The sequence below is a fragment of the Microchirus variegatus genome (assembly GCF_963457635.1).
Source record: "Microchirus variegatus genome assembly, chromosome: 7".
Classification (NCBI taxonomy): domain Eukaryota; kingdom Metazoa; phylum Chordata; class Actinopteri; order Pleuronectiformes; family Soleidae; genus Microchirus; species Microchirus variegatus.
Window position 1 is genome coordinate 18,815,369 of NC_139808.1, and position 24,849 is coordinate 18,840,217.

Genomic DNA, 24,849 nt, shown 5'->3' on the forward strand with positions numbered 1-24,849 from the left:
CCCCAACCACCGGGCTGCGGACCGGTACCGGTCCATGGGTCTTTTGGTACCAGGACGCACAGAAAGAATAAATAATTTACATTATTTCCGTTTTATTTATTATCGGGGTCTAAACAATGTTTTATTTTGAAAAATGACCGGATTCCCTCCGTTACATCTGTCTTTGACTCACTCTTGACGCATCCCGAGGGAGATCGCTGGCCAGAGTGTTTGAATTATGAGAGCCGCAGCGATTTCTCTCAGAAAAGAAGTCACCGCTGGCAGCATATTTCAGTGACAAGGAGTAGGTCGCAAAACTTGCTTACTTGTGCGACGTATTCAGCCTTCCCCCCCTCCACAAAAATAAGTATATCAACTAATGGCCAAGGCCGCAGACCTCACTCACTCGCACTCTGCACCGCGCTCTCGGCGCATACTGATTTTGATGAACAACAACAATGCTGAGAGCTGATCAATAGTTTTGTGCAAATAATGTAAGGTCCCGACTCTTGTTCCAAATACAGGCTTCATTCAGCGATTGAAACAAATATATCAACATTAATGAAATCTTTACAGCTGTTTTGTGTATCTTATTTTGAAGGCACGTTTAAGCGTTACCATAGCAACAAGAGAGCGTTAGGGGACCGGTCCGTGAAAATATTTCCTGACATTAAACCGGTCCGAGGAGAAAAAAAGGATGGGGACCGCTGGTCAAAAAGACAAAACAGAACAAAAAATATTGCAAGCAACTGGACACTGGTGCCTCGTGCTTGCTCATTGTGTGAACTGTTGGGTTCCTCTGCTCTCCATGATGTTGTCTATGTACAGTGCCTTGAGATAATGTGTTATGATTTGGCGGTATACAAATAAAATTGAACTGACAAAATTTAGCCCTGAGTATTTGTGTACACAAAAAACAATAATGAACAAATAAGCAAAACAATACAGTGCATCGATGTGCGGCACAAATCTTTCATACCCATTCAGGAGGTAGAAGTGTTTTGCCCAAGGACACGTCGAGATGTAGATTAGCGGAGCCGGGAATCGAACCAGGTGAAAGACAACTCACTCTACCACCATCGCCCCAGTGGCTCTGGCTCAGTAGAAATTACGAGAACAATTAAATATGTGTCCGTCTACAATTTACCTTTATCTCCTCTTAGCTTCTGTTCCATTTTGACTGCCAGGGTAATTCAATGTGCTGAAATGCCAAACATCCCTAGTTGCAAGGTTTTACCCCTGCCAGTTCAGGATTAGACTTCTGTTGCCACTAAGTCTCCCCATTGTGGACATGGCTTAAATACTACACCTTGACATGGGGGTAACATATGCAGCTCAGAGGGCTGGAAAGCAAATAACCTTCATCTGAGAACCTCTGCTCAGTGTTCAGATGTTGTTCCATAAATCTGCTAAAGTATAAATAAAGTGTTAAACGGGACTATTTATTGCTTTGATTTAAAGGCGCCATATGTAAGAATGTGGCCAAAAACGGTTACTACACTCAAATTCAAAATACCGAGATCTTCTAGGTTTTGTTTTCTTCTCCATTGTAGCTCAGACGTCACTGGCAACCCGTGGTTGCTTGGCAGCTGAGACTCTACTGACTGCAATGATAGGTAGATGCTGATAGGTAGCGCCACATGCCAAAATCATGATTTCAAAACATAAACATGATTTGCGGTCTGCAAAATATTTTTTTTAATGCAAATATTTTGGGTGTACTGTTGTTGTTGGAGAGTTCAGTTTGTTATATGAACATTATTCCTGAGTCTCTGTGACATATTAGGAGCATTTTATGGCCAGTTGCTTTAGATTTATTACATAATGCACCTTTAAAATGACATCAAACCAAGCCATAGAGTCATTGACATGCACATATTCAGAGAGCCAGAAAATACTTTCCCTTGCTTCCTGAATTTTTGTGGTAAAAAGTTAGCCACATATTAACAACTTATCCTTTAGCCCCAGGTCAAGGGCTCAGTGGGTACAATCAAACAGAAGAAAGCTGAGCTGGAACTTGAACTTGAAAGTCTGTGGTTGCCCTGTGGGACATTCAGTATTCAAGTCAAGATAAAAAAAAAAAAAGGGCTCCATGGGGATTTAGGTCTACCGGGACCACAGATTATGCAGGACATAGAGTACTGCACCAGCAAGGGAAGCAGCAAGAAGGTGGTTTTTTAGGTGTAGCTAACTTCTCTTTATTGCACAGTGCTCTATCCTGAATGTTTTCAGGGGTCAGACGGTACTTCGCATCACACTCCGTATCCCCTTTTCCTAGTTTGCATCATCAACAGCCAAAAGAGTAGCAAAAGAGAGGAATGTGGTACGTTCAAGCTTGACCGAAAGAGCAATATAATACAACTACTATCAAAACATGAATATTCAGTTTCCAACTCCTATCAAAGAAAAATAAAGTGGCTTTTAAATCAACAATGGAAAACAAATACAGAATTTGACATACAGTAATAGCATAGAAAGTATTTTTGGCAAATACAAAAGTTTGTCCACATTCACACTCCCCAGTATGGTAAAGACATAATCTGTCTTTCCTTTAGGTATGAATACTTAAAAAACAAAACAAAAAACATACAGTTTGGTTGTTATGGGATGTACCAGTAGTTAGTGGAACAGCTATGATGACTCTGATCTTACTAACTAGACAATGTGGGGATAATGAGGGTAGTGGATGCGTGAAGGAAGTATTTGGACTTACAGGTGTATCTTATCCTTTCCATGTTGGGGGACTGTGTGTATCAACACGTTTTTTGTGTCTTGTGACAGAACAAACCCTGAGAAACAGCTCCAGTTGAGCTCTCCTGACACCAGAGTGGTGGCTGCACTATCACTGGCACACACACCCTGAGCAGTTCCCACTCATTTGCCCTCATGGGGACAAAAAACCCAATGTGGAGAGACAGGGTTTGGTGGGGGGGGATAACTCTCAATGGGGGAAAGCAAGGTTTGGGGGTTGTTGGAAAGGCTTATGCAGAGGATTAGTGTAGGTGCATGTATACTCTGCAAGTGTGCCTGTGTGTAAGCTTGCACACACACAGGTGTGTGACTAAATCTGTGTTTGTATTTGAATGCTTGTCTGAACACCCTCCAGGAGATGGGTTGATTTTGAGGAGGGGTTGCTTCCACACTAGGACTAAGGTGGATTAGTTGTTTTTTTTCTCCCAGAGGCAGCATCAATAATGGGGAAGAAGATGGGATTAAATGGGGTGAATTTTAAACTGAGGGTTGTTTACGGAGTCATAGGGTCTGTTGCCACAAGAAGACAGATATAGTCCACCTGTACTCTGCTCAGAGATTAGGAAGGTTTCCACAAATAAATGAGAGAGAGCGAGAGAGAGAGAGAATGGAGGATGCACTGGTATGTTTGGCAGTTGTTTCAATCTTGGGATGCCTTTCAAGGAGAAATGCACAGTTGTGCAGGAGAAATGCACAGTTGTGCAGTGCAATGGCCACTCTACCACAATAACTCCTTAAGTGACAGTATGCACACAAACCTGTCAATCATACACACAATCTGTGCAATGTGCAGCTATCCCTTTAAGGACATGCAGACGTGCACCCATTTTGACAGCCTGAACAAAGAATTATCTCTAACCTTAACCATAACCACTCAATGCCCAAGCGTGTGCTTTAAACTAAGCACAATTCAAAGCTTAGCTCTAAACTCAACCAAAAACCTTTTAAAGGAATACTTCATCGATTTGCATTTAGCTTTGTATTACTAGAATAGGGGTAGTACTTTTTGAAAAACTATGTTCCCCAACTTCAGTTTCCCCTGAGTCGAGAAATCATTCTTTTTCTTGTTATGTGCTCACCAGTGACCACCTCGGACCAAAGCTCAGACCGAGTGTCACTGGTGGACACATTGTGACGGTTTCCGTGTGAGTATTTGTGGGGAGGGTTTTTTTTGGGGGTGCCAGTCAGGTTTCTCTCCTGACACACAAGATGTTTTGCTCTTTTTTTTTTTTTTCAAGCTCCCACATTTAATAAACACCAGGGATTAAAACTAACTTTTTTCACCACCGTCCCGGAAACGTCCCGGAAAACATTTTTGAACCGTCCCGAATAGTCCCGAAAATCTTTTTTTACATTTTGAGTTGTTACTTACTGATAATATAATAAAAAAACAATACATTATGTTGATAATAAATAATATATTTATTTCCAGACTAGATTTGTTGTGTTGTAGATGACAACCAACACACTCAGTCACAGAACTGTGGCCTACCGGACCTAATGCCACTACTCCACCATTTAGTGACTGCATTTAGTGGGTTATAGTGGTCATGAGAAGGGCCATGCATTGAGATATGCATGAGGCTGTTTAGGGCTGTCAAAATTACTCAAAAATTATGTTTTAAAAAACACAAATATTCGAATATCTGTATTTGCGCATCTGTTGTGCGCTGCATCCACTGCGTCTGGGCGCTGTCAATCAGCCAGACTGTCAGGTGATGACAGCATGACGTCAATAACAGGACAAACTAATACAACCAGACATAACTACTTGTAGATGTAGTTTATTTAAGTTTAAACATATTTCACAACATATTACCTACACAAAAATAAGTAAATTAACTATTGACCAAGAGCACTGATCTCTCTCTCTGCGCATACTGGTTTACAGGGTTTCCCCCAGAAAACATGCTAAGCCAGTGGTCCCTCTTGGGTCCACCGGCGGCCCACGGCGTTTTTGAAAAAAATTTTTTTTAACGCAGCCAAGTTTCGCTTTTGCGCAGAGACTTTCCAGCGTTTAACAGGTGATGTTCCACAGTGTACTCGCTCTGTTTCGACTGCTGAATTATCGGTGTATCCCTAAATAGAACATCTTTATTGACAAGAAAGATGTAAGCGTAATGATGAATCACTAGATGGTGTGACTTGGGTTTCAATCGGCACCTGGACTAGGGAGCGCTGCACTGATTTCATGGGGGAACGTGCGCTCTTGTTCCCCGGTATAGAAATTATATTATAAATAAATAAACAAGCAATGCTAAGCCTGGCGGGAGGGCAAGTAAAGGCGGCCCGCCAGGCTTATAATACACTGGGGAAAAACCTGGGTTTAAATGAACAACAAACAAATGCTGATCAAGAGTTTTGTGCAGCAATTTAGGGTCCCAAATATGACAGGCTTCATTCAGTGATTGAAACAAACATGTCAACATTAATGAAATGTTTACATGCAGTGCGGGCGCGCAAAGCAGACAGCAGCGCCGCGGCTCGAGCGGCGCACAGTGAGAGAGCAGCAGTTTCTGCTTCTCACTGAACAACACAAACATGAGCGCGCAGCCATTTACCTTTTCAAATGTATTTGAAAGTACACAAGTATTTCCCACCGACCGCGAACCCGTTCTGGTTCACAGAAAGTGTTGAAAACTTAAACAGATAAATTTAGTCAGTCAAAATTCTCTTTCGTCCCGTGGTCGTCCCGAGAGAGAATATTGATCGCCCCGATGACAATTAATTATGTCCCCGGGACGACGGGACGGTGTTAATTTTAATCCCTGATAAACACACAACAAAAACCACACAAAGAAAGTACACTATACAGTGTACCCCTATACCCAGAAAACCAATAATCTAACCCACCATCAATGTAAACACAAAATAACAATTGTATTAACGCAAATAATATTTTCAGGATTTCTGTAATTCTCAATAAATCATTTATATATTCCCATTCAGTTCAGTTCATCTGACTCAGTGTATATAAAAAAAACTCTTCATGAGAAAAAAAAACACTGTTTCCGGGGGAACAAACAAACAATCCCACAGTTCAGGAAGGGAAAAAAGGGCGACTACCAGGGCGTGGACTGCCTGGCTGTCACAACATTTTTCAAAAATTCTAACCCTAATAATACAAAGCTAAATGCAAATCGGAGAAGTATTCCATTAATGCCCAACCCCAATCTCAAAGGACTCATAGTATACCCTATTTCTACAAGTTAACCTAGTTCCCTGGTGTCCTCATGAACATGTCTGTGACATGCTTTGGTCAAAATACCTTAAGGATGAAGCACCACAGCAGTTCAATCACCCTGCCAAAACAGCCCTGTTCAGAACGGTTGGCTTTGAGTGCCTGTCTCTTTAAATGCAAATGAGACACAGGAAACTACGTCAGCTTTACTGAGGCTCCGGCAGCTAACAGCAGTTAGCCTTTGGAAAAGCCATTGTGTGCCGACTCCAGCCGGCACATTGCCGTCATATGAAATGTATCCACTTGTATCCACAGCCAAGAACAGAACACTTTGCAGACTTCCGCTCTTCCTGATACTATTGCCCTCGCCTGAACTCTTGTGTTTTTTAGGGACATAGCGGAGCTTTTGTGACGTCACAATGAGTGCGGAAGTGCATGTTTTATCTCCTGTACTTAGACTGAGGAAGACCGATAAAAAACTGAATTATCTTTTTTCACACTTTGCCTACTCATAGGGCCTGATTTACTAAGATTCCAAATAGCGAGCGCTAAATTGCTTGCGCGAGCAGAAAGACTGCGCCTGTTACTAGATTACGTTTTGCGGGTGAACTACTAAGATTGCGGCCGCAATTGACTACAGGCGCAGAAGTGGTTAAGACCGCCCTATTTAAATGAGGATTTTGCGCGAGTCAAGAGTTGTCTACATGGAGAAAGAGCAGACTCAACGGAAGCGCTGAATTAAATTTGAAGCCACTGAATAGAAAGTGACGTTCTGCGATGAGCAGATAACTGAGATCGAGGGATATGAGTTTCTTGTTCCCCGGGTCCATAGGACCTTTTTATATTATTATTATTTTAATCCTGCGTCGGTATTATGGACAGCTCCATCATTACCTGACGTATCAAACAAAGAAAACTATGGACTATGGATGTTGCCGTAAAAAAAAAAGGTGCTGCGCTCTCCTCCTGACTCACCTGCAGCTCACTGACAGCTGCCAGGGAGCGAGTTCTGCTGTTTCTATGGATCTAATGGATGAGTGACTTTCTTATCAATAAGTAAATAAATAAATAAAGCGGATCATCACAACGGCTTTTTAGTCCCAGTCCGTCCCTGGTTTCATCTGTGTTCATTCAGTCAGGCTGAGTTTCCATTACGCGTGCCAACAGCCTTTGATCTGACGTCAGAGGCGACGGAACAATCGATATAGATGATATATCTATAGCTGATTCAGATAGTTACATTAAATAGTGATTGTTGTGATTATTTATTGCATTTAAATGTGCCTGGAACTGGAAGGGTTAGGGTTAGGGTAACCTGCCTGTGAGGTTTTGGTGACGTGTGCGCACTGTGCCACCTGCGCTTCGCCGTGTAGACCAGGTTAGAGCTGGACCCGTTAAAGGTCACATAGAGTGGTCCTGTTGCACATATATGTTAGTTATGGAGGTCTACTTACATATATTAACTTGTTTTTATGGTCAAAAACCTCCTAGTTTCTTTAACCTAGCCGATAGAAATCCTCTTTTCTGAAAGTGTTTTTCAGCCGCGATGTTTCAGAGTGAACTTTCACCCCCAGAAGACAGTCTTGTGATTGGCCAGTACAATCCAGCACATCCGTTCTCAGAAGCGCAGCGCCCCCCTCTGGAACGGCGGATGCACTGCTCCTCATTTAAAAACATTGTTTTAACAGTGTTTAAAAATAGCTTCGTCACGACTCCCCGCCGCAGTCCCTTTTATGACTTTAAACCGGAGTCAGACCCAGAGTCAGAAGACACTGTTGCTCGTGAAACACCTCCACAACGGACGTTATTCTTCTTCTGCGGTTCAATGTACGTAACCGGATGTGCCCGGACTACCGCCCGGAGCAGGACGATCGGTTGTTCAGGAGAACCGCTGCTTACGTAACTATTACGGGATTTTCAGTGATCTCGTTGAGCTCCGAGATTACAATAAAACACAGCGTTCTCAGCAATGGCTGAACTGTTTGTTTCGAACCGTCAGGCTTCATAAACAAGGTAATGACGCAGATACACACCAAAAAAAACAGCGATAATAGGAACTTCCGGTTTAGTTCCGCTTTAAGGTAAAGCGGGGTTCCCGGTTCCTCTGGTCTTAACCGGGGAACATAGGTACCCCTCCTTGAACCACAAACTGCAGACCAAGGTAAGCCCATACCAGTACAAACACGCATTTCTCCTCTGGATATCTATGTTTAATTTATTCAGATATACCAAACAAGAAATGAATGTGCGTCATCTGTGAACGCGTAGTTGAACATGCTCTGGAAACGCGTAATTTTCTGATTTACAAATATATATAACTATAAATAACCGCAGCCATGTGCGCGCGGCGCACCGATGTGCCAGTTAAAACCTGCCTTTCAAACGTGCTAAATATAGACGCAAAAATAAGCACCGCAATCAGTTTCAGGTTTGATAAATCACTTTGCGCGTGCTAAAATAACATATTTACATTTTATCCTCCCATCACACGCAAAATAGCGTGTAAACGCCCCATATTGCATATGCATTAAGGCAAGAACGCTAAATGGGTTGCGGGTGCTATTTTGCCCGTCTGAGGAATGCGCTCCTCGTTGCGCCCTGTTAGTAGATCAGCATCAACGCTAATCTGCGTGTGCAATCCAGTTTGCACACATTTTTGCACACCCAAAGCTTTAGTAAATCAGGCCCATAGTGTAGTATTAAAAAAATGTAAGTTAATTTTGCATAATATGTCTCCTTTAAATTAAACAAAATTCAAATCTAAGCCCTAAACTTAACCAGTTCCTCAGAAATAAGGTTCCGCTTCATTATGGGACGAGTTTTTTGGTCTCCATGAGGACTACTGGTCCTGACAATGTCCATTAGTATGCCAGAAATGCTCCTAAAAATTAAGCAAATACAAGTACAAGTACACACACACACACACACACACACACACACACACACACACACACACACACACACACACACACACACACACACACACACACACACACACACACACACACACACACACACACACACACTGATTTGTGTCAGTGGAAGACAGCATCCACAGCCTTTGGACAAACACAATAGTCTGTTATCAAAATTCATCCCTTTGGCAAACTGGACGCGAGAGATTGTTTGTGTCTGTTTTACAGGTAAAACACCCACGCACACGCACACACACACACACACAGTTAATAGCCTATTAGAGGAGGCTGCGACTAAGCCAGAGTAAAATGTTGATTTAAGGGAAGATCACACACCAATTACCAGAAGAATCTTCCTCTAATCTGGCTGCTCATACATACGGTTTAAAACTCTGCCTCTGATTGTCACGATCCTGCAACAGAATTGTTTCTTCAAGGTAAAAAATCAATAAAGTGTTATGGAGAGAGCTACGAGATGATTTGTTGAAAAAAAGCACCACAGGCTGGTGTTATTCACAGACAATTGCACTGTACACCTGCTAATCCATGCAATCATCCAATCAGCTAGTCATTTACAGTCATTTGGCAGCAGCACAATGCACACAATCATGCAAATGTAGGTCAGTAGCTTCAGTTAATGTTCACATCCGACATCAGAGTGGAGAAAAACAATGTGATCTCTCTCTGACTTTGCCCAGGACATGAGTGTTGGTTACAGGCAGCCTGATTTAAGTATTCTTGATACCAATGACCTCAGACACAAAACTCTGTGTTTGGAAAAGTCATGTTGAAAAGAGAGGTCAGAGGAGCATGGTCACAATGGTTTGAGATGACAGAAAGACTAAAATACCAAACTACAATCACTGGATACGGTGCAATTAATAAAGTGGCAAGAGTGGTACCTCCTGCTGCTGAGAACATCTGCCTTAAGTTTAGAATGGTTGTGGACCAGCTGTTTCTGGAAAAAAAACATCTGTCATCAGCCATGACATTCAAAGTCTCTTAAATCACATTTCATCTCCATTCTGATGCTTGGTTTGATCTTCAGCAAACTGTTATGACCATGTATACACGCTTAAATGCATGGAGCTGCTGAAATGCGATTGACTGATTAAATATTTGGATTACAAAGCAATTGAACAGGTGTATCTAATAAAGAGGCAGGTGAGTGCACACCAAATTAATGGCAAACGGTCTTTAGGCATTTTTCTAATCTTGCCGTCCACTGAAAGCACTTTACAGAGCAGTTTTGCCATTGAAACCACATCCATTCACTTAAAGTACAACTACTGAATATGACAAGCTATTTTACATCATACATAATTTACACCCGTTCACATGCTGCTTGGACAGTGGCTGTTTTGCCCAAGGCAAGGCCACCGATGGTTGAAAGACCAGAAAAACACAGCCTAGGTCAATTAATCTTGAATGTCTGCTGAGGCTGCAGATGGTGGTGTCAAACCTGCAGACATCAAGTGATGCATTTATATCATCATAGGGCAAAAATGTCTCACAAAAGATTTTGTTGAACCCACGTTACAAAAATAACTGAGGCTGTCTGAAAAGTGAAGGGAGGCTCCACACCTGCAACCCTAACCCCCAGCTGGGTTGTACTTTCTGCTTTCCATGTTTGCAACTACTCATTCCCACATGTATGTATACGGCCTAAAATATAACTAAAATCTGCAGCTTAGTCTCAGGTTCCACACACGTTTTGGATTGGAAAATATTTATTGTACTCGGGGGGGCACTTTTGCTTGCGACAGGAGTCATACACCACATAAATACAATATGCATACTTGATCTCACAATTTTCATTCCAGTCGTGGGAGTCTCTTGCCAGGAGTTTGCCCTATTTGTATATCCTTGTATACTTTGAGCAGCAGTTGGTACATGTGTGGGTACCAGCAGACATCCTTGAATAAACGCAAGCAAGTTTCCATGGTGACCATCTTCTTTGTTGTCTCGTTTGACCAAAACAGGAGTGCTACCAAATGGAATGGAACGTGTTGTTTGGTACACGGCGCAAGAGCAGTCAGCGCGGACAATCTGTGGTCACAAAATGTGGAGGTATTGCAGTGCACTGCTGCAGGTATATGAGCGGATGACGACATTTATATCCTTCGCGGACACTCTTCAAACCCACCTGTTCAAAACAGCCTACTCTCTGTAATCACGCTCCATTTTCTGTTCACTGTCATCCTGTTGCCTGTTTTTTTATTGATGTTTGTTTTGTTAAGTGTCCTTGAGTGTTGAAAGGGATAAATAAAATGTATCATTATTATTGTTATATGTAAATTATGAAAGTATGAGTATTTGTTTGATGTCCCAAGACTGTGAGTGTAGGATTAATGCACAAATATGGTGAAGGAGGCCTTGATATATAATCTCTTCATGCTGTGTTCATTATTTATATGAGAATTGAGACATATTGCATTATACAGTAATATATATAGACAGTATATAAGGGGCCGTTTACTCCTACCAAAAGGGAATTTTCCACAGGTATGAGTGAGTGAAAGAAAGAGCGATAAGCAGAGAAAAAAGGAAAAGGGGCATAAAAGGAGACCAGGATGAATAGAGTGCTAGATGGAAAAATGAAGGAAGATGGAAGCTGGCTCAGGATAGGCTGTCTGTTAAATACCCGGTCCATACAGCCTCTTTATCTTTTGGTCTCAGTCCCTGCTCCTCCTCACTCCTTCATCCACATGCAGGTCAGCAGCGAGCAACTGAGGGGTGGAGAAGCGCGATAGAAAATGTGACCGTGCTGGCGAGCGGTGAAAGATAGAGCATCCTCCCCTTCTCTGCCAATCAGTCTCTTCCGTCGAGCATGTGCCGCCTCCTGCACGCTGTGCAAGGGACCTGTCCATTTAACTTGGTTATGTAAAAGGTTTTCTCAGAGGCCTAAAGAAGGCGAGTGCAAGAGACTAGATAAGGTTCCCCATCTGCCTGATGGGCTCTGCCAGAGGGAGAGAACAGGTAGAGAGGGCTGGTGGGGGATTCAAGTCCCTGAGAGTGTTTGCTGAATACAGGAGGGAGAGTCGTGTGTGCGCTGAGGGTGGGAGAGAGTGAGGTAAGGATGTGTGAGAGAGAGAGTTATGCATGTCTACCTGTGTCTGTACCTTTTGGTTCCTCATTTTTTAAATCAGTTTTCAATAGGTGGGTTTCTATCAGCCTGCTTTCATGTGCATTTTCAATTTCTGCATTAAAAACCTGGATGGAAACAAGAAAATTTTAAAAAGCCAAATAAATTTGGCAGAACAGTTGGCAAACCAATAAAGGGGGAATGTGAATGAAAGCAAAGATGAGAGCTTCAGCGAGTGATGTTTAGAAATCACATGAAGGTCGATGGTATGTGTGGAATAATGCAGAAAGCACAACATTACACAACTTAGTGCAAGAAGCAAACAATACTTGTATAATAGAAGGAAGGAGCAACCAAGTGCCATCATTTATCAATAGGCTCCTGAAGCTCTTTATTCATCTTATCAAGTTGCTTTTGTGCCACCTATATCTCCTGACGCTGGAAGTCACTCCCTGATTCTGTCGCTGAGACCCTCATTCATGCATTCATAACATCACGCTTAGATTACTGCAACGCTGTCCTGTATGGGGTCCCCAACAAAACGCTGAATAGGCTACAACATGTTCAGAACTCTGCTGCCAGGTTCTCACCTTGGCAACACTTCACCCACACACGTAAACATCTGCACTTTCTAACCGTTAAGTTTCCCATCATTTTCAAGCTTATTATTATTATTATAAACCTAATTTATGCAGCAGATTTGTACGTAGCAGTAAATATCAAGCCAGTTAAATACAAAAGAAAGAAGTTAAGTAGTAAAACAAAAAGGGTTAAAACATATAGTGTATGGTAGCTTTGATTAAAAACTAATACAGCTAATCCAGATGAACAAACTCCAAATATTTAATATTTATACATGAATACATAAGGGCATATTTTTCAGTGTCTTTGCTTTAGATTTTAGACTTTTTGTCAGCATCCTTGTCATTCATTCCTTAATTTACCGTTTCATCTTGCCACTGTCTGTGTTTACAGGCATAAAACCAAAAGATTTTTTCTGACCATGAAATAATACACTGTTGTTGCTTCTTTCTCTAACACAGGTTTACTCTGTAAAAAGTGAGCAACATTTATCAAACCACTGTGCTTTTAAAGGGTGTGAATTGAGTGAACACAGGGTCATAATTTCTTAAAAGCACACAACAAACCCCCTTTCATTCTTTCTCCCATTTTGTTAAAAGACCAGTGGGTTGCCAGCAAAAGGACAGTGTGGTAAGAAGAGCACAGTACATTTGATTAGGCAGCTGAAGCTTTCTGAGAGATGGAGCGCTGTGAAACCTCTTGAGTGCTAGTCCATCAACAGCAAGTCGTGACTCCCATCTGTCTGCAGGAACTTTCAATTCATTCACATTTACATTTTGATGCTGGTATGTGGGCTTGACATTTCCAGGACGTAGAAAAGTCTTGTGTTTTACTCTTCAAGGACAGAGGGGAACATGACACTTGGATATTTACTATTTCCACTGTGTGAAAATAGGGATGCTGATGTTTAACAGTTAAAGTATTAAAAATGTTCATTTAGTTCAATTCTTGATGCAAATTAACTGACCGACATGTTTACTTCCCTTTGTGAGTTATTTCTCCTCACATGCTCACAGTTTCTCCAGTGTCCCAGAGACAATCGTATCACCCGTGTTCACTACAGCGTAACGTAATGATAGGCAGGCACAAGCGGTCGTGTCAAGCAAGGGCCTTGTACTTTTATTTGAAACCGAGTTGTTTTCTTCCTGCATTTTTAATGCATTTAATTTACCATCGTCAAAACAATATTTCACTCAATGCCTCAATATCAGTGATGCAACAGCCTGTAAAATATGGAAACGACACCACGGGTACTATATCACAATATGACCATATTCAAAATGTTGCATCATGTTGCTGGATATAATATCGATGTATAACCCAGTGCTATAGCTTATGTGCTGCTAAGTTCCATGTTTAAATATAAAATAAATAAATATGTTTGTTTCTAATTAGCAAATGCAGAGATTCTCCTCTACATCACATAGAAAATATGGGCTGAACAACTGAAAACGGGGAAAAAATAGTGTTTTGGCTCCTCTAAATCTATGGCTCGATGACCTGCAGGAGCGCTATTTAGCATAACTCCTCCTTAAATGCTGTAATGATATAGATGAATAAGTAACTGCATCTGCTCCTACATGAGTCTGGCCTTCACTTTGCTCGCTGATGTCTTTGGCCCATAAACATGTCTATGTAAAAACCCAGATGAAAGCTCTGCCACTTCATTTTAAAATCCGAGAAGAACAGAAAGAAGAGCAGACTCCTGCTGTGAGGCTGCAGTTACCACTGAGAAGAAGAGGAAGGGACAGAGTGTACGACTGTAATTAAAACCAGCTTATGCGTTTATGGACACTATGTCATTAAACCACAACCAAAAATGGGGAAAATGTTGTTTCTGTAGGTTTGTTAAAAAGTGGTTTGATACTAGAGCATTTACATTAATATTCTGTACAAACACTGACGAACAGCAGTGGACACGCCCCCCGCGTCTCAGAGCAGAGAATTTGAAACCTAATTTTTTAACACTTAGCATGTGCAGGTAGATGACAACATCCCAAAGTGACAATATCTCATGGCCACTTATTGGATCTGATCAAGGACCTCATACTGAAATGACACAAATCTGTTTTTTAAAATCTGATTCACAGCCCTACAAAATAATCAGATCTGAGTGACTTCAGGCTGAATGTAGTCTAATGGACACATTTGAGGAAGAACGTTTATGAGGCCTTTAAGCGGAGCTGTGGACATTTGCTTTATGTCATGTTTATAAGATGAAAAACAAATACAGTCCTTACCTTTTTCTCCAGTACTTCTATTTGTTCTTTATAAAAGCTGGAGATGCGAGCAAGTTCCATCTCTTTACTCTCCAGTTGTTTGGCCTGAAGATGAAAAATAAGAAGACGTTGAAGAAGAGCTTATGAAAAGCCCACATACATCAATAAAAAGACAGAAGATATAAAGTAGCAGCAAATGCTACCAACTCAACTACCGGAGAAATGAGGAGAGCAAGGCCAATCCATATACTGTGTGTATCAATGAATGTTTCTTATGTTTCAGTGTTGAACTTGATACAGTTACTAAGTGGGTAACATGATGCTTAAAAGGTAATGGACGAAAGCGGCTCATTCACTACCGTTTGTGAGGAGCATGATGCGCACATGTGACACAAGGCAGAAGTAAATGACGAGGGCAAAAGAAACAAGAAGTCAGATACAGAAAACAGTAATATAACACTGTTTTTGATTCACATAAACGTCTCAGCTATAACACGATGTAATTTTTTTAACTGTATCCAACAACTCTAATCAAAAATCCCATATAATCACTGTACTTTTTTAACATACAAGTACATAACGACATAATAGAAATGTAAGCAGTTGCTGTAACCGCTGCTGTGCAATCATGGAGTAGAAAGGCCCTCATGATACTTCTTACATCAGCTAATGCACAACTAATTACATTTTTCGAAATGACAACACATCTTTTCTGCAGCAGTGTGCAAACAAAACAAATAATTCCATTTACCAACAGATTAATAGGAAGAAAAAATACTATTTGTGAAGAATATGGTTAAAGTGATACCCTTCATCAGGGAGCAGTTAAAGTATCAAATTACAGGTTTATGTTTCAGTGCATTGTTATTCTGGTGACTTAAAGAGTGTTCCTCCTCCAGGCACTATTTCATGGATTTATACAGTACATAATAATGGACATGGAATCTATACTTAAAACACAAAGGAATGTTGATTTAAAGGGGCTCTATGTAAGATATACAAAAGATACTGCTATCAAAACTGAAAATACGACAAAGGGTTGTCCTCCTCAGAGTCCAGACAGTTTGAGGGTGCAATCTAGGACAATTAATCAAAATTTTAAATCGTAATCACAATTTAGCCAACTTCAATTTTCAAATCGCAAGTGGTGCAATATTTGCTGAAGCCATAGTGTGTGTCAAAACACCATATCAGATTAAATATTTTCCTGACTAACACATCATATTCTGCACAGATCTGCACAAATATATCATTTTAAATCTGTTTTTCAATGCAAATGAGAATAATTATGTAAAAATTTGAATAATCATATCTCAATTTCAGTCAAAACAATTGCAATTAGACATTCAATATGGTTCAACACTAATCCAAAGAATAATCAGTGTTCCAGGAGTTTTTCAATTCAACTTCTACATCTCATGTATGACTTAATACAAGGTACAATTTGTTAAATTTAGCAACATTTATTGGTTGCAGTTGAATATCCCTCACCAAACAGTATGTTTAATTTGCCTATTGTATAAACATGGTGGTTGAAAATGGCAGCTGCTGATACAAATGAAAAACAACTCAAACAATCAGCTGTGTGTGCACTTATTTTTCATCTAATGTAACAAAACTTACAAAGCTATTGAAGTGGCATATGATGGGCACAGCAGCAGCGGCAGCAGCAGAAGCAGGCACTGAGATGGTGATGCTGGCATTATGATGAGATGAAATCCTTTAAAATGCCTGCTGAGCCAAGCTTTAACAGACAGCAAGATGGCAGAGTGGCTGCAGGACGACCCATAGTCTGGGTTGTGATGAAGCATCAGGCAAGCAGAGGAAGATAAGAAGCAAGACGTCAAAGAAATGCACAGCGAAAAACAAGTTGCCAGCTATAGGTTAGAAATGCACATGCATGAAGGATTCTAAATTAAATATTCACTTTGGGGAAATATTCACATGTATTGGTTTGACAGAATGAGGCTCCGCAGTATGTTGATATTAATACTAATACATATTATTACTGAACATACTAAAGTATTTACAAATAATAAGGATGTGTGCAATCAAAGCAGCATCAGTGTAAATGAACGGTTCACTCAGCTTCACAATTTCCCTCACTGTGTTGGAAATACAGATACTAATCTATCTCCCATTAGATGGTCCATCCATTTAATCAATAAACAACTGAAAACAGTGTCATTTTAATTTTTTTATTAATTATGTTGATCTGCCAAGTAGAACCAAAATAAATAGCACTTGCATTTCTGATTAGATGCATGTATGAGAAGTTTGGTCAGGCCGTGAGGAGCACGCAGTTGTGACCTCATTGTGGGGCTGGGCGCTGTGTGTTTTATCAAGTTATATTGTATGTATTTTCAATCATGGTATAGGTGATTGAAAATGGAAAATTGCTCCCAGCCAGAGCTCACAGAGCCAGAGATTTGTGCATAAAATCCAAAATCACACACTCCATTTGATAATCAGAACACAGCATCACCCAAAATTAAAACCTGTGACCATTACTGTGTAAGCAAGTCTCATCAGGTCAGTTAGCAGCTATACCTGATTGTGTTCCTGTTGTCAGCATCTGTGCAACAAAATATCACCTCTGAAAAATGTGAAAGTACCAAAGACTCACTGGTATCAAAAGTTAAGTTACGTTGGTTTGGTTTTGATTGTATGGACACACAGGAGAGTTTTTTATCCGCATACACTGTGAGAAGAGGAACAAAAACCTACAACTGGTGTTTATTTTTGAACAGTTGTAATTATTCACTTTATTATTTCGGTATGTGTGCACACACAGGGGTTCAAGCTGGGGGGCCTGGTTTGCACAGGGTTTTTTTTTTTTAAGGAAAAGGTTTGGGATTTATACCATACTCGCGTTTCTTCATCTCTTCAGATTTCTACCAGTGTGTGAAGTGGAATTTAAAAATAATAATAATAATAAAAAAATACTTAATAACACATTTTCTCTCACAACAGTATGTGAAGCATGACTGAGGAGAGGAAGAGGGAGGATGAGGGAGCACCTGTGCTCTCACAGCTCCAAGTGAAAGACGTGATAGTGAGTGATTTCTTTAGAGCGGGATGAAAACTGACCAGAGAGCAGAATAGTACGTGGAGTAAACGTGGAGTGGTCTGCAGTGGCTGTGAGAGCGATGGATGTAAATTCTCATCAGTCTGCTTAACTGAACTGAACATAACACTGTGTGCAAGATAACACCAGAATATATAAGGTGGACCGGGATCAGATTTTTGATCCATATCGCCCAGTCATACTTCACCACAGCTGAGCAGCTGCATAAGCACAATGATGATGACCAGAACACGTTAAAAGATAGATAACACAGAGGCTTGAATTGTGTTTAGAGAAGTTTACATATGTGTGTCTGCGTTTAACAATCACTGCACACTTTCTAACTAACAAGGGTAATGAGTGAAGCTGTCCAACAGCTGTGTGAACATGAAATGGTGTATGAACACAGCAAGAGGCAGCGATGGGGACAGATTTAATGTAGCACTAAAATAGAAAGTAAACATCATGACATGGTGTAACCCCATAAGCACGCACACACGCACACACGCTCACACATGCACAGTGTGCGCGTCATGGTGTAATGGTGACTGATCGCTGAGGCTGATTTGTGCATTAGTGGGTGTGATGTAGATCAGATGGAGCAACAGCATCTTCACTGGCTGTGTGTACACACACACACACAGAGAGAGATTGGCATTACATGTACTGTAATCCAGTTTAATCTTATCTTAAACTTAGCGGACACACTCATCTCCAAAGAGCACATCTGCAAATCCCTGTACTACGCTCACAGCACTTTTCTTTTCATACACTGGCTGTTTGATGCTTAAGGGCAGTGTGCGTGTGTGTATAAAATCACATCTGCCAGCACTACAGATGATGTGCAATTTTCTAGTTGAATACCTCCCAAAGTGTTGTTGTGTGGAATGGTGGCAGCAGCACACTGACGGCCTCGCTTTAATGCACAATGAAAACATGACATTCGAACAGAGAGAGAGAAAGAGAGAGAGAGAAGCGTAATAACACGAGACACTAGCAGTTGTAGTGTTGCTTACCCAGGCATCCAGATCTGCAGGCTAGGAAAGAGTGAGGGGACAGTGGTTAGTGAGACAGTAGAGGGTGTAAGGACGACACAAGGTTAGAAGAGACGGTGACAGAGAGGAAGAGAGGGTAAAAGACAGACGTATCATTACGTCTGTCTCTTTGAAAAATGAAAAGGGAGAAATAACAGTCCAAAGAGGAGCAAGGTGGGCACAAGGTGAGTAAAACCAGTGACCATTGCATACACGTTGCATATGGTAGGGAGTTTAAGGAGAACGATCAAAAAGTATTTTCTTAGCCAAATTTGCTTTGAGAGATACTGAACACCTGCCTTCCTCTGATCCAAAAAAGACATCACAAAGAACTAGGCAGGTCAGCAATTTGGAGTGCGACGGGTGTGCCGGCAAATCAATCATTTTGTTCCAAACAAAATGATTGCTCATGATTATTACAGTACTGTAACAGCAATGGACACAGCACTCCTTTTATAATCCTTTTTATCCCCCAAAAAACCTGGTCAAACTGGTGGCACAATGTTGTGACATGTCTTCTATCTACAGCCCACGTCCACCAATCTGTTTGGTTTCTCTTCACGCCCTTGAATTTAAATTGTATTGATTCTTGTTCAGAATTAGTATTTCCTCCCCTGCTTTTTTTGTGCTGTATGTGAATGTGTTTTAAAGCACCTTGGTGCGAGCACTCACACTTGTGTTGTATTGAAGCATACATTCAGTGTGTTTACAAGCATGTTAAGTCAGACTTTAGTCCGAAATTTGGTTTTCTTAATGCCATGTAAACCGGTTAGTCCGACTAAAATCGAGCTCGTCTTAGTCGGACTAACATACCTGGATAATGCGACTCATACATGCATGTATGCGCTTAGTCGGACTGGAGTCGGACTGCATGCACAAAAATTTAGACGTATAACGACTACATATAAACTGCAGCACTGGAAAAGAACTAACAACACGATGGCAACGATGAGAGCGAAATCTGCGGAGAAGACTCACTTTTGGACTGGTGAAGAGACATGTACAGCAGCTACAAACATACAGAACCACAGCACGGTCCAAAAAATGCCGAGACTCAAAAATTGGTGAAAAGAATGTGTGCTCTCTTTCTGTTCCTGCACATGTGCAGCTGAGTTGTGGAGTAGTTATAACAGAGCTATTTTCTTCTTAGGGAGACCAGAAAGTAGAGCATTACATTCGTCAAGTCTGCATTTAATGAAAGCATCTATTTTTGTCGACGCATCTGACTAAAGTAGAGAAAGGGACGTACTTTGGCAGTGTTTTACAGATGGTAAATTTGCCATGTTTCTAATATAAGCTTCAAAGTTGAGATCTGAAGGGAAAATAAGGCGAAGGCTTTTAACTTGTTTGACAGTGTTTACTGCCAGTGTTTTCAATTTATTTCTCTCTGAGCTTCAGGACAATCACTAAATGCCTTCATACTTTCATGTCTAAATTACTCTATATCTTATAATTTTGGCACAACTATACTACCAACGTATTACATTTCTTTTATTACTGTTAATACACAATTAAATCAAGCACAAATGTTTGAAATCAGTAACACTCGGGTGTATTTTTATTTTCAAGTGTATTGAGTGTTCATTTGTAGCTTGCACATTAATATTTAAAGGGCAGGTGTGTGTTTATTGCCAGAAGATCTTAGCAGGACTCGAACAGTCAGAACTCAAAGATTAACATCACCCTGACCATCCATTTTATGCAATCAGAGATCTGTAAATGTGCCACTCTAATGCAGATGTTAACAGTGACGTGCAGTCAGGGTAGGCTGTGCCGGCAGTGCCTACCCTAGGCTGTCAGGGAAAATTTGAGGTTGAGTTCATGTAAGGTTTGATTATTTTTTTAAATTTAGTATTTTTTAATTTCAAATAACTTTACCACACGCGACTCAACAGCGCTGTTTTCTGGTCATGCAGCGGCTGCACAAGCCGTTCACCATTGCGTTACATTACAGAGCAAAAGCACAGACCTCCTCTGCTTTTCTGTCTCATCTGGGTGTATGGGACTGTTTGTGCATGTGCAGTCAGTTTCCCGTACAGTTAAAATGTACGTCAAAAAGCAGATCGCCACACTGCCTGACATTACTGTACTATGTTTGTGCTGCATTTACGTTCACATTGCTTTTGTGAATTGTCAACACACCGTCACGCCCTCTCGCTGTTTTGCGTCCAGCAATTTAGCGAGAGGTGTAACGATGGCTCTACAAGAGAGGCTTAAACATTTCTTAAGGCTGGCATTTGATGAACAACGGCAGCTTTTATTAGAGGGGAGATCCACGCCTGAGCTACCGGACCTTCTCCAAAGAAAGGGACAGAAAATGATACAAAAGGAGTGGTATAAGAAAAAGGACAGAGCAACTGTAAACTCTGTAGACTCTGTAAACTGAAGGCCAAGTCAGGAGACTTTTATAACTCTGTCATCAACAACTTTGTGAAGAAGGAATGGCACATGGACTTCATCTTCAAACGAAATAAGCAAGTCTTAAAGCTCTCTCTCTCTTTAACATGCTACGCACACACACACACACACACACACACAGTTTAAGTTTCTGTTATAGTACAGTACTACAATCTTGATATTCTCAGATTGCATGGTGCACTGTCTGCAACGTATGAAATACTAATTTAGTGTGTGTACGTCTTGGTCTGTGACTGCCTGCCTACCCTACCCTAGAGCTCACCTCACATCACTGGATGTTAAATTTTACAACGGCACATTCTACACCACAATATGTTACAAATCATTTATCACAAAAATCAAACAGCACGCACTTAGAGCATCAGCACACAAACACACAGGACACCAAGGTGTGTCTATCCTTGCCCACTCCATCCGAGTGCTCCCAGTCCAGCATTAGACACAGAGCAGGACAGGATAGATTAGAGCAGTGGGTGGCTCTAATGTTGCCATGCCTCATAAAAACACCATTCAGTTAAATGAGGTGAACTCGCAAAGCCACTTGCTACAGTGTGTGTGTGTGCTGAGTAATCTGTGTAACGGATACAGCCGCTGCCATCTGTTTAACCTCCCTGCTCTTCAGTGGATGGCCCTAAACTGAATATGTGCCCCAGTCTGAGTCTCCCTCTGTGTGTGTGAGTGTGTGAGTGTGTGGCGTCCCACAGAGTGCTCACAGGAGTGTGGAGGTCCCATTTCCATAGATGAGAGACTTTCAAAGGGAGGTGCAGGGGCTTGTTGTGGTTCAGCCACAGACACAAACACACACCCAAGTAGTTTGGTGTGGTTGATGGGCCGTGTCGGACATTTCAGGTACTTCCACTCATTGTTTTTGGGCTCCCTAGTGACCAGGAGTCAGCAACCGCAGTCTGAACGTTAAGAGTCTAAATGAACTGAGCTAGCAAAAACACAGCCAGGGAAGTATTCCACACAGAGCAAAAGAATAGCATGAAACCTGATTTATACTGGACCAAAAAAGTGCTGACTCTTTTCCCCTCCTGCCATGCACCTGTAGAATTGTAGTTGACACTAGGGCTGAATGTATTGCTGCAGCAATTAATCGCATGGCTCTCAAACTGTGGTATGTGCACCACCAGTGGTACACAAGCTAAGCCTGGCGGGCCACCAGGCTTAGCTTGTTTATTTATTTAAAATAGATTTTTTTTATACACCTCGGCTTTTTCTATACCGGGGAACAAGAGCGCATGCACCCCCAAGTAGTAACTTGTCCAGGTGCCGATTGAAACCCAAGTCACACTATCAAGTGCGTCATTATTACGGTTACATCATTCTTGTCAATAAAGATATTATATTTAGGGATGCTCCGATAATTCGGTGGTTCGAAACCCAGCTACAACACGGTGGAACAGCACCTGTTAAACGCTGGAAAGTCCCTGCGCAAAAGTGAAACTTGGCTGCGTGCGGCACAGATTATGAACTCCCCGCAACATTCACTTCACAGCAGAGAACATTCTCTCTCTTTGAGCAGTTAACTAAAGACATCAGCTCATCTGATGCATCCGTTATTCGCTTAATTACAGCACTAAAGCGTCTTCTTTCACAAAGATTAAGACCACGGAGAGAAAACGATGAAAAGTGCGCTCTGCTCTTCAGAGTCTGTCACCGGCGTTTTACTCAGATCTACACAGATCACCTGCACTTCATCGTGACTGTACTCCATCATCGTCATAAAGGTCATTATTCTTATGTGGGGATAAAACATGTAGAGAAATTATCCAGGCTGCTTTGGAAGAGACCCCTTGGAGACGCAGGAGCGCAGAGCGAGGAACGGCGCAGGAGAGGGAGAAGGGAACAGCGCAGGGGCAGTGCGCAGAAATAAAAGGGCCGTTTGTCTGCACCAGATGAGGCAGATGAGGGGGCACTACCACTTTTATGTTTATGTTGCTTTATTTTACTTTTAAATGTAACCATTGCATGGCTTGTTTTAAGATTCACTGGCCGATTACTTAATTAATATTTAACTTAAGTGAAAAAAATGTATATTATTAGTTTAATTTGTGTGTCTTTTTGCAAGACTCTATAGTTGGTGTTTAAGTATTGTTAATAAATGTCTTACAATAACACATAATAGTCATAATTAAACATTTCCAGTGAACTTTTAATTTTTTTTTTTTACAAAAACGCCGTCGGCTGCCGGTGGGCCCGAGAGAAACCACCGGGCTTAGCTGGTTCTCTGGGGGAAACCCTGAGTATAATAATAATGATAATACTAATAATAATAATAATAATAATAAGAGACACCTTATTTCTTGCTCCATCTTAATCTAAATTCACTATACTGGTGTGTGAAGTATATGTGAATAAATCTGCCTCCTGTGAAAAGTCTGTAGCTGACTTTACTCGTCTTATTTACGCCTCTGTGTGTTTTAACATTGGAGACAATGGTGTTACTTCAAGAAATCAATATTTTCTCAGGTGGTACTTGGACTAAAAAGTTTGAGAACCGCTGAATTACTATATTAATTGTCCAAAATTTTCATAAACGACTGATCATTTAAAGTGCTTTTATGATCATAAAAATAAATGTGAATATTTTCAGATTTCTTTGCTCACAAAGAAATCAGTAAAACAATAATTATGGTTTGTGGACAAAACAAGAAATTTAAAAAGATTATTATTTCAATGTTTGAGGGAAAAAAAATCTTTAACCAAATAGTGATGCAATTATAATAATTGTTAGTCACAGCCCTAGCTGAATAATTTTGGTATAACATCTAAATGTGAATATGAGAGCAAATACGACGATACATTGCGATATAATTAAGATTCATAAAAATATTTAGTGCTATAGATGGAGCATTATCACAGGACAGGACATGCACATAAAATATTAAATATTATACCATTAAGATTTGAACCGTTTCAAACACTTATGTACTTCAGTGTTTCCCAAACTTTCGGGATGTCGACCCACTTTTAAAAGATGGCTGACTATCGTGGCGCAAACCACATTACAAATCACGACAAAAACACGACAAGTGCTTAACGTAGCGACTAATTTACAGCTATATCTATATGGGAGGATAGTAGTGTGCAGTTGGTTGTCATGGAGTCGTCTGCTCATTTTACGGGGAAACAATTCAGGCCAAAAAACGGTCGATCAACAAAGTAAAAGAACAGACCTAAGGCTCACAGAGTCATCAAGGAGAAAATGGAATGATTAAAACATGTGCATAATATGTGAATTTTTCCCTCACCTCATTGTCTGTGACAAACAGCTAAGAGCTGCCATTTACTTTTTCATAAGTGCTTGTTAAATGTTTAAAAGCCTTTCCGACGATGGATTAGCAGGACTGTTCGTGTCAAACAACTTCTGTTACTTTCCATAACAGAAAGTCTGACATTACACCTACTTCCTTCTCAAGTTTCTTTTTCCCCTAACTTGACAAAGCTATTAGTGCTGTTTTACCAGCAATACAAATACAATAAATACGTGAAATAATCCCCATTTTCGAGCAACAATAGCACCTCAGCCCTCTCTTTAATGGCTTTCTTCACAGTGTGGCATTAAGCGTAGCAGTTAGGAACATTGCAATAGAGATTTTCCTAAGTGGTGAACCA

At 40.9% G+C, this 24,849-nt stretch overlaps 1 protein-coding gene across 2 annotated transcripts in view; it reads right to left on the bottom strand.

Annotated features, from left to right (window-relative positions):
- chchd6b (coiled-coil-helix-coiled-coil-helix domain containing 6b) overlaps positions 1 to 24,849 on the bottom strand; it is an 80,882-nt gene that overhangs the window by 35,812 nt on the left and 20,221 nt on the right. The window contains exons 5-6 of one of the 2 annotated variants that reach the window (XM_083891877.1): positions 18,796 to 18,816; positions 14,734 to 14,817 (exon numbers count right to left, since the gene is read on the bottom strand). In XM_083891877.1, the coding sequence (XP_083748003.1) occupies positions 14,734 to 14,817; positions 18,796 to 18,816 (105 nt within the window). The remainder of the gene's footprint in view (positions 1 to 14,733; positions 14,818 to 18,795; positions 18,817 to 24,849) is intronic. The other variant, XM_083891878.1, reaches the window with a different exon arrangement.